General features: G+C 49.9%; 1 protein-coding gene across 1 annotated transcript; it reads right to left on the minus strand.

Annotated features, from left to right (window-relative positions):
* Positions 1-7,833: 7,833 nt before the first annotated feature.
* On the minus strand, positions 7,834-15,675 carry LOC128980589 (homeobox protein PKNOX2-like). Its single transcript, XM_054399053.1, is given in 4 exon segments — positions 7,834-7,932; positions 8,325-8,513; positions 12,604-12,803; positions 15,609-15,675. Coding segments are annotated over 4 exon segments (555 nt in total).
* Between the last annotated feature and the right edge of the window lie 1,539 nt (positions 15,676-17,214).

The following is a 17,214-nucleotide window of genomic DNA, read 5'->3' on the forward strand; positions in this document are numbered from 1 at the left end:
CTGCCCCTCCTGAATCCATGCTGGCTGGGCCTGATCCCTTGGCCATCCTGTAGGTGCTGTGTGACTGCACTCCTGATGACCTGTTCCATAACCTTGCCCGGCATTGAGGTCAGGCTGACAGGTCTGGAATTCCCTGGCTTCTCCTTCTGGCCCTTCTTGTGGATGGGCATCACCTTGGCCAGCTTCCAGTCATCAGGGACCTCTCTGGTGAGCCAGGACTGGTGGTAAATGATGGCCAGTGCCATGGAAAGCTCATCTGTCAGCTCTCTCAGTACCCTAGGATGGATCCCATCCAGTCCCATGGACTTGTGAGGATCCAAGTGGCTCAGCAAGTCTCTAACTTCTTCCTAATGGATTTCAGGAGGACTGTACTGATCCCTGACCCCATCAACTGGTTCTGGAGGCCAGTTGTCCTGAGGCCCTCCTGTCTTACTGTTGAAAAATGAGGCAAAGAAGGTATTTAGTACCTCTGCCTTTGCCTCATCTTTAGTTACAATATTCCACTCCAAGTCCAATGAGGAGTGGAGATTCTTCTTGTCCCTATTTTTAGAGTTAATACATTTATGAAAATGCTTTTTATTATTCTTCACAGCAGTGGCCAGTTTAAGTTCTAACTGGGCTTTTGCCTCTCTAGTTTTTCTCCTACATGACCTAACAACATCCTTAAACACATCTTGAGTTACCTCCCCCCTTTCCAAAGGTGATGTACCCTCTTTTTTTCCCTCAGTTCCTTCAAAAGATGCTCATGGGCCCCCATGTACTCATCTTTCAGCACACTGGGACAGCCTGGTCCTGTGCCTTCAAGAGTTCCTGTGTGAAGTGGCCCCCTTTGCTCTTAAGGGCTGCTTCCCATGGTACTCTCCGGGTTAGTTGCTCAAATAAGCTGAAGTCTGCCCTGCAGAAGTCCACAGGAAGGGTTTTGTTGTTGCTCCTCCTTGTTTCCCTGCATATTGAAAACTCCACTATCTCATGGTCACTGCACCCTAGACAGCCTCCTACCATCACATCCCCCACCAGCCCTTCTCTATTTGAGAACAGCAGGTCAAGCAGGGCCTCAGCCCTGGTAGGTTCATGCAACAGCTGTGCCGAGAAGCTGTCCTCCATACACTCTGGACTGCCTCCTCTCTGCTGTATTAAGTTCCCAGCAGGTATCTGGCAGGTTAAAGTCACCCACAAGAACAAGGGGTGGAGATCTTGAGATGACCTCCAGCTGTTTGTAGAATACTTCATCTACCTCTTCATCCCGGATGGGTGGTCTGTAACAGACTCCAACCAGGATGTCAGTTTTGTTACCCTTCCCTGATTTTAACCCACAGGCACTCAACCCTTTCATCCTTAACCTCAAGTTCTGTGGTGTCAAGAGATTCCCTAATGTACAGAGCCGCCCCTCCTCCTTTTCTCCTTCACCTGTCTCACCTAAAGAGCTTATAACCATCCAGGGCAGTGCTCCAGTCCTGTGAGTCATTCCACCATGCTGCTGTAATGGTGACTACATCACAGCTTTCCTGGTGTACCAAGGCTGCTTGTTTGTTACCCATACTGCCTGCATTGCTGTACCTGCACTTCAGCTGGGCTGCTGATTTCACCACTGCCTCTAGTTTACCTCCCTCTGTCTCCTCTCTGCAGAGACTGGTTTCATCACTCTTCCCCTTCGAACCTAGTTTAAAGCCCTCTCAATGAGCCCTGCCAACTCTGGGCCAGAATCCTTTTGCCCTTTCTAGATACATTCAGTCTATCTCGGTCCAGCAGGTCAGGTGCAGTGAAAGTTGCCCCTTGATCAAAGAATCCAATATTCTGCTGCTGGCACCAGCCCTTGAGCCATTTGGTGCTCATGTGGTTCTCCTATTCCTTTCAGTATCCACCCCTGGCACTGAGGGAACTGAGCAGAGCACTACTTGTGCTCCTGTGCCATTAATCAATTGACCAAGAGCCTTGAATTTCTTTGTGATTGTCCTGGTGCACTTCTTATCAATCTCATCACTGCCAGCTTGGATTACCAGCAATGGGTAATAGTCAGAGGGCTGGATTAGCTTCAGCAATCTCCTTGCGATGTGCTGTACCCAGGCCCCAGGTAGGCAGCAGACTTTCCTGTGGGATGGGCCAGGACAACACATCAGTCCCTTTGTTCCCCTCAGGATGGAGTCCACAATAACAATTCCCCTCCTTTTCTTTTTGTGGTACTAGTCCTGATGCAAGGTGGGGACTGAGTTGCTTTAGGCATCCCCTCAGATGGTTCCTCTTCTGCCTTCTCATTCACATTGCCCTCAACTTGCAGTGCCTCATACTTGCTGTGCAAGGGCAATGGGGGAGGTGAAAAGGGCTGGGATGGATGCCCCATGCCTCTCCTAACAGAGACCCGTATCCTTCCTGGGTCACCTCCCTCAGCTGGGGAGGTCTGTAGAGCCTGCTCCCACATGTCTAACTCCCTTTCACACTCCCTTGTCATCCTGAGTCTTACCACTTCTTCCTTAAGCTCAGACACCAGGTTAAGAAGATCATTCACCTGGTCACACCTGACACAGGTGTTGCCTCCATCACCCTCCATTTCGAGTGCCAGGCTCCAGCACGCTCTGCAGCTAGCAGCCTGGACACCTGCATGCTTGTGTGCAGGCTCTGTCTGGTACCCACTCTTTTTCTATTAGCCTTTGGCCAAGTTGTAACCATGGCTGGATCTCTTCGGGCAAAGGAAAATAACTTTGGTGGGTTTGTGTTTGCTGTGTTTTTGTTTCAGATTGCCATCAGGCCCTGCCTGCACTCCTGCCGGCAGGCAGCAGCTCCCTTGCCAGTGGCAGTCTCATGGCTTTCTGTTCTCCCCACCTTCAAATTTCCCACGGCTGACGTCACCCTCTCGGGCAGGCACATGAGCAGCTGACCCTGCAGCTCCCCACAGCCTGTTCAGGTCCTCCCGCCCTGGAAAAGCCCCCAAAAGAAACCAAAAAACTGCCCAAAAGGCCCCCAAAAGAAACCAAACTAAAGCACTGCCCAGCTGAGTTCACCAGACCTGTCCCGAGTCATTCTCTTGCCAATGGCAGTCTCACACACTCCTCTGAATGTCCCCAGGACCCCCTTGGCCTTCTTGGTCCCCAGGGCACATTGCTGTTCCATGCAGAACTTGCTGCCCACCAGCACTCCCAGGTCCTTCTCCTTGGGGCTGCTCTCCAGCAGATCCCCTCCCAACCTGTCCTGCTGCAGTTTATTCTTCCTGCCCAGCTGCAGGACTCTGCACTCATCCTTGCAGACCCTCGGTAGGTTCCTCCCTGCCCAGCTCTCAGTCTGTCCAAGTCTCTGAATGGCCTCACAGCCTTCAGGTGTCTCAGCCAAGCCTCCTAGTTTGGTATCATCAGCAAACTTGCTGAGCAGACTCTGTCTGTCTGGCCCCTCATCAATGTCATTGATGAAGATGTTGAACAGGACTAGACCCAGCACTGATGCCTGGGGGACTCCACTGGTCACAGCTCTTCAGCTGGACTTGGCACCACTGACCACTCTTTGGACTCTATTGTGTAACCAGTTCCTAATCCATCTCACTGTCTGTTTTTCCATCCACACCTCCTGAGCTTGCTCACAAGGAAGTTCTGCACTATGAGGGTGGTGAGACACTGGAACAGGTTGCCCAGGTATGTGGTTGAGTTCCCTGGAGACATTCGAGACCAGACCCTGGGCAGCCTGCTCTGGTTGAAGTTGTCCCTGCTGACTGCATGGGGGTTGAACAGCATGAGCTTGGTGAGTCCCTTTCAAGTCAGTGCAATCTGTGAAGCTGCTCACAAAACAACTGATGTCTCTCCCAGGCCCTGAGAAGCCTCCCCCATCTCTACCAACCACATTTACATTATTTTGGATTTTTAAAAGCACTCCTAACTAAGTGGCTTCAGCTCTTTTACCTGCCCTCAGTATGACATTAACTGGACATCCAGCCTGGAAGGACTGCAGAGGCATGAGGCTGTGGTGGTGAGGGACATGCTGACCTGGTGGTGCGGAAAACAATTAGACTTGATGATCTTAAAAGTCTCTTCCAGCCAAAAGTATTCCGTGGTTGTATGATTCTCTAATTAGCAAAATCCCAGACCCCAGCATGGAGGGGGTGGGAAGGGATCTCTGTAGCTCATCCAGTCCAACCTCCTACTCCAGCAGGGACCCACAGCAGCTTGCCCAGGGGCACAAGGCCCAGGAGAGTTGGAAGCTCTCCACACAAGGAGACTCCACAATCTCTTTGGGCAGCCTGCTCCAAGCCTCCAGCACCCTCACAACAAACAACTTTCTCCTCAGCTTCACCTGGAAGCTTCTGGGGTCCAGTTTGTGCCCAGTGCCCCTTGGCCTGGCACTGGGCACCACTGAGCAGAGTCTGGGCCACAGCCTCTTGCCCCCCAGGGGCCCTTTAGCTCTTGCTGAGCATTGCTCAGATGCCCTCTGGGGCTGCTCTTCTGCAGGCTTTCAGCCCCAGGGCTCTCAGCCTTTGCTCCTCACACAGCTGCTCCAGGCCCCTCAGCAGCTTCCCAGCCTCCCCTGGACTCTCTCCAGCACTTCTCTGTCCCTCTGCAACTGGGGAGCACAGAACTGCCCCCAGGACTCCAGCTGTGGCCTCAGCAGGGCAGGGCAGAGCAGAGGGGCAGCAGAACCTCCCTTGCCCTGCTGCCCACACTCTTCTCCATGCCCCCAGGACACCCTTGGCCTTCTTGGCCCCCAGCCCACATTGCTGCTCCTGGGCACCTTCTTTGCCCCCAGCACTCCCAGCTCCTTCTCCTTGCAGCTGCTTCCCAGCAGGTTCCCCCTTCCCTGTCCTGCTGCAGGAGGTTGTTCCTCTCCAGGGGCAGGACCCCACTTGCCATTTTTAAAACACTGACCCATTGATTATTATGCTTTCTGGAGCTTCCCCATCCCTTAAAACTCCGTTGATGGCTCCAGAGGATTTCCACTAATTGTTTCAAACCTCCTCCATGCAAACTCCATGAGATAAAGTGCTCAGGCCCTGACATTGCTTAGTAGGATAATGAGAAGGAAATTGCAGTTGCGTCACCACTGCACATCATCCCCATCCAAAGACCCAGTGAGATGTGGCTCCCTCTGGGCCACCACCATGAAAACTTCAGCTCCTGTTGCCTGATAAGGACCTTTTTCTGCTGAGCAATCCTTTCCTTTCCCCCTCAGCCTCCGCTGGATTCACTCATCCTTGGCTGAAGGACAGGATTTAGTTGTGGATTTCAGTGCTGCCTTGGACTCTTACAGGCCTCTTCCAATCGAAAGGTGTTGGAAGAGGTTGGGGACTGAACTGCTGGAGAGCAGTACAGAGGAGAGGAACCTGGGGGTCCTGGTGGCCAGAAGGATGTCCCTGAGCCAGCAATGTGCACTGGTGGCCAAGAATTGGCTTTATTGGCATCCTGGGGTGCATTAGAAGGGCTGTGGTGAGCAGGTCAGAGAGGTTCCCCTGCCCTTCTGCTCTGCCCTGCTGAGGCCACATCTGGAACCTTGTGTCCAGTTCTGGGCCCCTCAGTTCCAGAATGCGATGGTTTGAAACTGTCTTTTTAACTTTTCTTTGCAAAGTTCAAGCAGAGAAAGCAAAAGAATGCAAATAAGTCACTATTGGGTGTAAGAAAGCAAAGCAATGATTGTTCTAAACACTTCCGTTGGATGGACAGAAATGTTGAAGAACCATTACTCAAAACAAAGTAGGGGCAGTCGGGGGCTGAGCTCTCAGCTTTCTTGTTGGGCTGTCTGGCTGCTGCTGCTGCTGCTTCTGCTTCTTCTCCTCTGGCTGAAGATAACACACTGACCTTGGCGAGCTAAGTTAACAGCCTCTCTGCTTCTTAACTTCTCTGCCTTCTGCCAGAAGGGTCTGGGGGGGAGGCCCCTTGGGAGCTCCCCTCAGGGGAAGCAAAGAGAGCTTGGTTGTGCTTTTCTGTTTTTTGTATCTATTTGTAAATGTTGTGAATTGTGTATATTTGTACATATTCATTGCATTTCATCATAGATTGTAGATTTGCTTGTAAACAGAGCTTTTATTTGCTTTCCAGACTGAGCTAGCCTGGTTATTGTCAAGGTGGGGGGGGGATTTCAGCTCTCACACTGATACACAGAAGGACCTCAGGGAAGTGCTTGAGAGCGTCCAGGCCAGAGGCATAGAGCTGCTGCAGGCAGTGGAACATCTCCTGTGAGGACAGCTGAGGGAGCTGGGGCTTGGAGCTGGGAGCAGAGGAGCCTGAGGGCTGCCTTCATGGCTGGGGATAAAGATGTGCAGGGCTGGAGCCAGGCTCTGCTCAGGGATGGCCAAGGACAGCACAAGGGGCACTGGGGGCAAGCTGGAGCAGAGGAGGTGCCCTGGGAACAGGAGGGGAAACTTTGTCCCTGTGAGGGTGCCAGAGGCTGGAGCAGGCTGCCCAGAGAGATTGTGGAGTCTCCTGCTCTGGAGCCTTTCCAACCCCCCTGGATGTGTTCTGGGTGCCCTGCCCTGGGTTACCCTGATTGGGCTGGGTGAGCTCCACAGGTGTCTTGCAATCCTAATGTTCTGTGATCCTGTGAAGGTGATTCCTTGATTTTCTCATTCCTGTTTATTCAGCAAATCTTTACTTGAATTCCTCAACTTTCAAGCTTTGCCCAGGAGGGAGACATCAGCACCTCCACGTCTGTAGGAACCAGAGGAGCTCAGAGCTTCTCCATGGGCCTGATTATTTTCCAAAGCCTGATGCTAATTTTCTGATACCATCCCCACCTCTTTGTGAGCCACCAAATCCTTATTACAGCTCCTGCCCCACGCATGCTTAATTAGATCAACATTTCCAAAAAAAAAGGAAAAAAAGAAGGGGGGGGGAAGAAAAAAACACACAAAAAAAAAGGCCCCACAATAGCCACAGGACAGCTTTTCCATCTCATTAACTCCCTCACTTATTTTCATGAAAATTACTGATAAAACCCCTGCATCTCCATTTGCTGGCACCGGCAGCTTGCTCGGCTCCTATCTCACATCTCCCTCCTCAGCCTGGCCGTTGCCATGGCAACAGCACAATAATAGAAACTAATAAATTACAAAGGAGATGCTCGTGGAGCAATTATTGTTCTCTTTTATGCAAGTGTCTTGCTAATTTGGATCAGAAGGAATGCCAGCAGAACACAGTGCAGGGGAAGAAGTCCATTTCAGGAGGCCATTAGCACACAGCACCAGGCTGGGTTGGTTTAGATCCCTGAGGAAGAGTTTGGGCTTTCCAGAAACCCAAACACAACTTTTTCTGGGTGGCTTTTACCTCCCCATGCTGGGCAACAAACATTTGGAGCTTCAAACTCTGCACTGCTTATGGCCAAGCTGCTAAAAATGATTTGTTTTTTCCCTTTCCACCACCATAAAAATGCCTCAAAAGCACCCCCTGGCCTGACTCTTTGTAAGGAGAACCCCAGGAGCTTCTTGGGTTACTTCAGGTTGGCTGCAGGGATTTCTGGTGGGGTTGTGCAACCCCAGATTTCACTCCCCCCTCTCCCCTCATAAAACAGTATCTGAGAGATAGAAACAAGAGAACCTTAGAATCACAAAATGATCTTGATTGGAAGGGACCTTTCAAGGTCACCTAATAACCACCCCTGCAGCCAGCAGGGACATCCCCAACCAGAGCAGTTGCTCACAGTCCCAAACAACCTGACCTGAAATGGTGCCAGCCATGGGGCAGCTCCCACCTATCTGGGCAACCTGGGCCAGGCTCTCCCAAACCTCATCATAAAAAGTCCCCAATTTTGTATCAAGGAAGTCTTCTGGGCTGCAAGCAGCCGTTCATTCCCTGAACAGGAAAACCCCAACCCCTGGGCAACATCTTTTCCAAATATTCAGCTACAATTCCCCAGAACCACCAAGGTCTACTCCTGGTTTGGCCACTGCTGCTGATACTCCTGCAGTCCTTGGGCATCTCCTTCTGCTTTCGCACTGCGCTTGAGACACAAATTTCCTTCTCCCAACTAAAACCCAAATTAAGCATAAAAATAGTCCAGGTGGGAACAGTGACTATGGCAGGGGGAAACTGCAAGATTGGAAAGTGGTGCTCTGGGTTTAAGAAACTGGGATGTCTTAAACCATAGAGGCTAGCTAGGTCCAGAGGCTAGCTAGGTCTAGGGGAGCTATAAGGGTTCTCTATAAGGGAACAGCTGTAAGGGTTCCCTATAAGGGAACAGCACAAGCTCTTCCCCCCACTTCTTCTCCCTCACTCTCTCCCTTCATGGCGCAGACCTTATCTCTGCTATGCAGAAGAGGTTTGTGGCCTGGCTCAGGCCTTGGCCCTCAAACCCTTTTGGTCCACCTTGCCGGTTGGCCAACACACAATGGTGATTAGAGGTATTTTTAATGGTGTTACCTGGGGGTGGAGGCTGATGGAGGAGGGGTTGGGAGAGTAGGGCCCCCCCAGGTCGTTCCTGAGTAGGTTGTCACTGTGCATCTTGGTTTTGAGGCAGGTGATGTAGCGGTTGCAAAAGTCCTTGCACAACTCATTGACCTTCTCCAGTTCCAGGAGATGGATGCGCAGCACCTGGATCGCCTTCACCATCTACACAAGAGCACAAGGCAGCAAAGTCAAAACCATGGTTTTCCTTGATGCACTGAAAAAAACCCCAAAAGTCAATATCCTCATCCAAAGTCCAACCTGGAACTGCTCTCTGTGGTAGTCAACTGTGCTCCCTTTCTCAACATGCCAACAAAAGCCCCCCGAAATCAATATTCTCACCCAAACCCCATCCCTCTGCATTTCTTTTCCCTCACCATCAATCAGACTTCACAAAAGCTGCTCCTTGCCTTCATGGGAATTCCTCCCCGTTCCCCCAAAAAGCCCTGGATGCCAGGAAGTGTTTGGTTATTCCCCAGAGGCCACTTCTCCTAACAAGGTTACAGGGCTGCAGCCCCACCAGCACCTGGATGTCATTAAACTGCACCCCATAATTGTGACCAAATTGACCCAGGACCCGTTCCTGAAGCCTTCCCCTTTACAGCCACTGTTGGGAGTCTTGCATCATATATAAAATCTCAGCTATTCACTCCGGGGCAATAAATCCAGTTTTATGGCACAAAGCCTCTCGGCATTTCAAAGGCTGCCTGGAACGTGTAAATTTCCGTGGTCATCGTTACAAACCGCAGCTGGAAACACCCTGAGCAGCCCCCAGCCAGCCTCACATGGCGGCTCCATGGCACAGAAAGCAGATTTTTGGTTGACCAACAACAGGGATGATCATTTATGGCTGGAAAAATCCTTTTTGGTTTTGCCTTTTTCTTGCTTTTGTTTTTTGATTTCCTCCCCAGCTGGCACAGGCAAAGCACGAGGCGGAAGCATCATGCCCCGGCTCTCCGCATCCTCCTGAGGTTCAATGGCCATGAAAGTCAAGATTCAAGGGCAAAGGCAAGAAGACCTGACACAGACATGTATCAAAAATAAATCTCTCAATTATCTCAGCTCATTTGCTTAGGGTCTCATTTTATGGCCCTGCTCCGCCATGCCGTATATCTGTCCGCATCGAGAGTTACAGTCCGGCGGCGAACGTGCGCGGGGTCGTAAAAACTCCAGATGCTGAATTAATTGAGTGTGTGGCACTCAGCAGCTGATTGAGTTGATAATGGTGAGATCTGACCTTTTGCTAATTTCTAATTATGTGCATCTCAGCAGTGAGGAATACATGACTCTTGTTCTAATGATAGTTAATGCTGCTGGCCTTTTCAGCCCTGCTTCACCAATGCCGATTTCCAGGGAAGTGCTGGCAGAGAGGGGGAAAAAACACCCAAAGATAACCAAAAATCCAAATGCAAACAGGGCAAACAGAGCAGATCGGGAAGAGAATGGTTTGGGTTGGAAGGGACCTTGAAGATCATATAGTTACAATACCCCTGCCACGGGCAGGGACATCTCCACTAGCCCCAGTTGCTCGAGGTCTCATCCAGCCTCGCCTTGAATACCTCCAGGGAGAGGGCAGCCACAGCCTCCCTGGGCAACCTGTTCAGTGTCTCCCCACCCTCACTGGAAAGAATTTCTTCCTCATCTCCCCTCCCCAAGTTTCAATCCATTCTCTCTCGTCCTATCACAACAAGCCCCTGTAAAGAGTCCCTTCCCAGCTAAGAACAAGCTGAAATGTGGAGTTTTGAGCTCTGTAAGATTTTTTTATCCAAAATTACTTCAGCATGGCAGGGGATTGGAGCTAGATGATCTTTAAGGTCTCTTCCAATCCAAATTATTCTGTGATCACATTAACCATCTCCTCTGTCTTGATGGAGATCAACCATACTGAGTGATTTAGATGGCTTTTAGAGAAGATCTGGGCATTGGATAGACCACAGACAGACCAAAATGTCTGAGAAATAAGGGAAATATGTGAAATATGTCTCACAGCATCACAGAACATTAAGGGCTGGAAGAAACCTGTGGAGCTCACCCAGCCCAGTCCCCTGCCAGAGCAGGGTAACCCAGGGCAGAGCACACAGAACACATCCAGGGGTCTGGAAAGGCTCCAGAGCAGGAGACTCCACAACATCTCTGGGCAGCCTGCTCCAGCCTCTGGCACCCTCACAGGGACAAAGTTTCTCCTCCTGTTCCCAGGGCACCTCCTCTGCTCCAGCTTGCCCCCAGTGCCCCTTCTGCTGTCCTTGGCAATCCCTGAGCAGAGCCTGGCTCCAGCCCTGCACAGCTTTATCCCCAGCCATGAGGGCAGCCCTCAGGCTCCTCTGCTCCCAGCTCCAAGCCCCAGCTCCCTCAGCTGTCCTCACAGGAGATGTTCCATTGCCTGCAGCAGCTCTGTGCCTCTGGCCTGGACTCTCTCAAGCACTTCCCTGAGGTCCTTCTGGAACTGGGGGGGCCCAGAACTGGACACAAGATTCCAGATGTAGCCTCAGCAGGCCAGGGCAGAGCAGGGTGGGAGAAGAACCTCTCTGACCTACTCACCACACTGCAAGGACATACATGAGGTATTCAAGGTCAATGCAACTGCCCACAGCCAAACTCGACCTCAGCAGCAAGAGCCACTAAAAAACTTGGCCAGAAGCCAGGACTGGCATTGGAATTTTTAAGAAGTTGCCAAAAAAAAAAATGCTTTGACCATTTGCTGGAGATGTTTCACCTTCACATGTGGTGAAGGATCTAGAGCACAAGGCTGGTGAGGAGCAGCTGAGGGAGCTGGACATGTTCAGCCTGGAGAAGAGGAGGCTGAGGAGACCTTCTGGCTCTCTTCAACTTCCTGCAAGGAGTTTGGAGCAGGTGGGGGTTGGCCTCTTCTCCCAAGGAACAAGGAATAGGACAAGAGGAAACGGCCTCAGGTTGCCCTAGGGGATGTTCCATAAGGAACAATTTCTTCCCCTTGAGGGCTGTCCAGGCCTGGCCCAGGCTTCCTAGGGCAGTGGTGGAGTCCCCGTCCCTGGAAGGGTTTGAAGGCCATGGGGATGTGGCACTGAGGGCCATGGTTTGGTGGTGCCCTGGCAGTGCTGGCTTCAGGGTTGGACTCCATGTTCTCAAAGGTCTCTTCCAATCAAAACTTAATGGTAAGATCCTGCAAATAGGGTTTTCCTTCCCAAAAATTTTAGGGTTTCTTTTAGCTTCAGCTGGTTCCATTGTCCTCCTCTGGATCACTGAACTCTCTGTCATGGACCTCAGTACCATGGGGTTGTTTTTTTGGTGCACCTCAACATTTGATCCACGTTGAGCCCCAAAACTGAAACAATCCAAATCATTTGTTTTTCTGGTTGCTCATCCCAGACTGATTTTGTTCTTGGCTGTAAGAGTGCAAGATGTGTTTATTAATCTGCAAGTGGGGCTTTTCATGACCAGCAGCTTCCTTGGAGGGCTTCCCACAGACTGCTAAATCCTCTCTAGATTTAGAGATGTCACAACAATTTCCTCCACAAGTGGCAATGTGGCACAGAAGATGTGAGATTTTCATCCATCTTGAAGCTGTTTCTTGCGCTTTTTTTAGGAAAGCAGCAATTGTTGCCCTCAGAGGGACATTGCTCCTTCTTCCCCTGGTGACTGCCCATTGGGCAGAATCACCTCCTGTAATCACCAGTTACAGGATTCCTGTAATATCTGGAGGCAGCTGCCTGTGAACTGCCCAAATTACTTCTTTTCTGGGATGCCAACCTGCAGGGAAGGTTCTTTGCTCTTTGCATCATTGGAGGTGGGCAACATTGCCTCTTTGTACCCTGAAAACTTGCTTGTGGTGTATGGGGGGAGTGCACCAGGGTGCTGCCATAGACCTTGCCATGGAGACCATCTGGAGACTTCCAGGACAAAATAATGGGATCTTGGGATGTTTTTGATGTTCCCAGAAGAAAGTTCCATCCCAAGCAATTCCAGCAGCAATAGGTACAGTAGGAAATTCGGGTTGCCATGACTGTTCCCAGCAGACATCTTGACTCCATGACCTTTGTGTGGGAAAACTAACCAAAAATGAGGCAGGACTTTGTCCTCAGAGGGAATCTTCTGGGAAACATCTTGGAGAAGGTCCTGGAGAAGATCTCACCAGGGTCTAGAGAGAACATTGCCAAAATGGCCAACAAACAGAACCCAAAGACACTGCCCAAGGTGGGAAGTCTTCATCATTTGCTCCTCAATCCCGACCTTCTTCCCACCCCCCCAAAACCATCAGCCAAGCCCTAGCTGCCTCTACCAGGTTGTCCAGCTCAGGGTCATCACTGAAGAAGGGTTTGTGCTCCTGCTCCTGCTGATGGACGAAGTTCTCGATGTCAACGTCGAAGCTGGCGGAGGTGATGCACTCAGAGCCCTGTGTGGCCTGCTCACACTTCTCAAAAAGCAGAGTCAGCAGTGGGAACAGAGGGTGTCTGTGGAGGACAAAGCAGACCCCCATGACTCCCAGGTCCATTTGACCCCACCCACCCATTCCCACTCAGCTTGCACGAGCCTGGTTGTGCAAACCTCACTCCCATGCCACTGCTGGAAATGTTCCTCTAGACCTCTTCCAACAACAAAATCATAAACCCTGCAACTTTCACCACCTTTTTCTCCCAATGTCTTGGTGCTTTCCATCATTGCACCAAAGTTTTGTCATGGGTCAAAGGGTTTCTCCTTGAGCCATCTCCTGTCCTGGCAGCTTTGAATTTGGGGATCGAGAGCAGCACCTGGAAATATTTTAACCCAAGATACCTAGGTTGGAAATGTCACAGAATCTAAGAATGATAGGAGTACGAAGGGACCTCTGGAGATCATCCAGTCTAACCCACCCTGCCAGAGTAGGTTCACCTACAGCAGGTTGCCCAGGATTGTGTGCAGGTGGGTTCAGAACAACTCCAGAGGTGAAGACTCCACCACCTCTCTGGGCAGCTTGCTCCAGTCCTCCGCCACCCTCAAAGTGAAGAAGTTCCTTGTCCTGGCACTGGGCACCATTGGACCAAGCCTGGTGCCATCCTCCTGACATCCACCCTCTGAGTATTGATTAGCATTGATCAGATCCCACTTCAGGCTGCTCTTCTCCAGGACAAACAGCTCCAAGCCTCTCAGCCTTTCTTCCTAAGGCAGATGTTCTGGTCCCCTAATTATCTTCACAGCCCTCTGCAGCACTTCTCTGTGTCTCTGCAGCTGAAAAGCCCAGAAATGGACCCAGGAGTCCAGCTGTGGCCTCAGCAGGGCAGAGCAGAGGGGCAGCAGAACCTCCCTTGCCCTGCTGCCCACACTCTTCTCCATGCCCCCAGGACACCCTTGGCCTTCTTGGCCCCCAGCCCACATTGATGCCCCTGAGCACCTTCTTGTCCCCCAGCACTCCCAGCTCCTTCTCCTTGCAGCTGCTTCCCAGCAGGTCCCCCCTGCCCTGTCCTGCTGCAGGAGGTTGTTCCTCCCCAGGGGGAGGACCCTGCCCTTACCCTGCTTGACCTTCAGGAGTTTCCTTTCCCCCAGCTCTCCAGCCTGCCCAGGGCTCCCTGGATGCCAGCACAGCTTGAGGGCTCTCAGCCACTGCTCCCAGTTTTGTGCCATCAGCAAACTGCCTGAGGCTCCACTCTGTGCCTTCATCCAGGTTGGTGATGAAGACGCTGAACAGGACTGGACCCAGTCCTGACCCCTGGGGTACACCACTTGTTCCAGCCTTCCAAGTCGGCTCTGTGCCACTTGACCACAACCCTCTGAGCTCTATGTTTATCTTTCAGCCAGTTCTCAACCCACCCCACTGCCCACTCATCCAACCTACATTTCCTAAGCTGGGCTCTGAGGATGCTGTGGGAGATGGCATTGAAAGCTTTGCTGAAGGCAGCATGGGGCTGAGCTGGTATTTCAATGTGCCTGCAGTGTCCTATGGTCCACCCTTACTATGAGTTTCTCCTCCACCAAGAGGTCTCTTTGCATCTCTGTCAAACACATCCCCATCTGTCCATGAAGAAGGGTCAAATCCCACTTCTTTCTTGCCACAGCTGTCTCTTAGAATAAAAAAGATTTATAATTCTTCTGGCAAATCCATGATTTGGCCCAGTGGTGAATGGAAACATTGAAACAGCACCAAAGCATGGGGAGAATGGACTGAAGACCAGCTGTGCAAATGAACAACCAGAAAATATTTATAGAGTTTTTCAAAGGAGGGAATGCCAAATGGTTCTCATGGATGCCACAGCACCCCAGCTAGCATAATGGGATTTGTGTCATTCAAAGGGACCTGAACAAGCTAGAGAAGTGGGACAATGTGAATCCCCTCAGGATCAATGAGGACAAGGGCCAGGTCCTGCAGCTAGGTTAGGACAACCCCCAGGGTTAGTCCAGGCTGGCCCTGACGAGAAGGCCTTGGGGTTGCTGGGGGTGCAGAGCTGGACAAGAGCCAGCACCGAGCGCTGCCAGCCCAGCCCCAGCCTGTCCTGGGCTGAGCACCAGCAGTGTGGGCAGCAGGGGCAGGGAGGGGATTCTGCCCCTCTGCTGTGCTCTGCTCAGACCACCCCTGCAGTGCTGGGGCAGCTCTGGAGCCCTCAGCACAGCACAGACAGGGAGCTGGGGGAGCAGGGCCAGAGGAGGCCACAGCAATGCTGGCAGGGCTGGAAGCCTCTGCTGGGAGCCAGGCTGAGAGAGTTGGGCTTGGGCAGCCTGCAGAGGAGAAGGCTCCAGGGACACCTTCTGGTGGCCTTGCAGGGCTTGAAGAAAGCTGAGGACAGAGTTTGGAGCAGGACCTGTTGTGCCAGGCCAAGGGGGGATGGTTTGGAAGGCAAAGAGGGAGACTGAGAGTGGAGAGAAGGGAAAATGTTTGAGGCTGAGGGTGGGGAGAGCCTGGCCCAGGCTGCCCAGAGAGATGGGAGCTGCCCCATGGCTGGCAGCAGTGCAGCTCAGGTTGTTTCGGGCTGTGAGCAACCTGCTCTGGTTGGGGACCTGGGGGCTGCAGGGGGCAGGGGACCTTGGAAGGTCTTTTCCCATCCATCCCAGTCGAAGATTCTCTGATCATCTCCAAGGGATGGCTCAGAAGCTGACTCTGAATCCTTCCACACCGCTCAGTTCTGAGCCGGCAGCTCGCCCAGGGCTTAACCCCCAGCTAAGTCTTCATTTGCAGCTAACCCCGCGGCGCATCCTGCTTTAATCCCTGCTGATCCCAAGCTTAATGCGGAGCGGCCACAGCCAGGGCCGGGGGCAGGGGGGAAGCGTTGGATAATTCCTGCGCCCAGCGGCACTGAGCCGCGGGATATGAAAGGCAAATTCCAGGCGCCGGGATGAGTTATTGGGATTTAGAAGGAGGCAGCAGCTCCGCGGTTGCTGCCATTCCCAGAGCAAGGCACGGAATGACCCCCGGGATGGGAGGGGGTGGGGTTGGGACCCCTTTGCTTGGAGGGGGTGACGGAGCAAGGGGGGTGAGCAGCACTGCTGGCATCGCCCCCGCGCTCCGCAGTGCTGACACTGAACCTCCTGGGGGCATTGACAGCCGGGAGGCTCCTGGCCAAGGGGTGAGGGGTTGGGGATCCGTGGGAAAGAAAATTAAACAGAAAGAAAAATGACAAAACAAACCCAAAACAACAACAACAAAAACCCCAACATTAAATAAGAGTAAAATAAAGAACTCAAAGTAATAGAAAATAAAATGAAATAGACTAGAAAATAAATAATAAAGAAATCGAAACAAAATAATAGAAACTAAAATTAAATAGAGGACTAGAATACAAAATAGTAAAATAAAATAAAGAAATCAAAATAAAATAATAGGAAATGAAAATTAAATTAAATAGAACAGAAAAGAAAAGAAAAGACTAAAGCAAAATAAACAATCCAAAAGAATAAATAAATATAATTTTTAAAATAAAATAAGCCACAAAATAATAAAAGAACATTTAAAATGTAAAAATTAAAGAAATAAAATTAAATTAAATAAGATAGAATTAAATAAATTCAAAACTAATAAAATAATCAAATAAAATAAATTGAAAATAAAAATTAAATACTAGAAAAGAAAACAAACCAAGAAAGCAAATCAAAGCAAAATGAACAAACCAAGGGAAAGTAAAATAAAATAAAATTAAAATAAAATAAACTGCAAAATAATAGAATAAACAAGGTAAAAAGAAATAAAATCTAAAATGCAAACATTAATTAAATGAGATTAAATTAAATTAAATATAACTAAAGAAATTCAACTTCAATAAAAGAAATAGATCAAAATAAGTAGAAAATTACATTAAAGTATACTAGAAAAAATAAAAGCAAAAGCAAAATATACAAAATCAAAAGAGAAGAAAATTAAATTAAAAATAAAACAAGCTACAAAATAGTAAAATAAACAAATTCAGAAAATTAAAAAGGAAGACAAGAAAATTAAATAAATAAAAATAAAATAAATTACAAAATAATAAAATACAGGTTAAAATGTAAAAAATAGAGAAATAAAATGAAATTAAATAAGACAGAATGAAATAAATTCAAATCCAATTCAATCAAATCATAATTAAAAAAACCCAAACTTGAAATAAATGAAAATTCAAACACAGCAAACAAAACTCAATTCAAATCACCCCAAAATAAACCAAATCTAAGCAAACTGAAATCAAATAACACAAAATAATTGAACATAAAATTTAAAAAGTGAAGAACAGGAGGCAGGGAAGGTGCAGGAGCCCCAGTGGGACTAAGGGAGCCACCAGTGCTGGTGCTCCAGCAGTGTATCAAGGAGCAGTGAAATTTCGGCTCCCACCACCATCCAGGCACTGAATTGGATTTGGTGCATTCCAGCACCCCTCCCCTGCACAAGTTTTATGTCAAAAAACAGCAGATTTCTCTATTTCCATCTTCCTGTGGCAGTGGAAGAGAAGTG

The sequence above is a fragment of the Indicator indicator genome, unplaced genomic scaffold, assembly GCF_027791375.1.
Source record: "Indicator indicator isolate 239-I01 unplaced genomic scaffold, UM_Iind_1.1 iindUn_scaffold_352, whole genome shotgun sequence".
NCBI classification, from domain to species: domain Eukaryota; kingdom Metazoa; phylum Chordata; class Aves; order Piciformes; family Indicatoridae; genus Indicator; species Indicator indicator.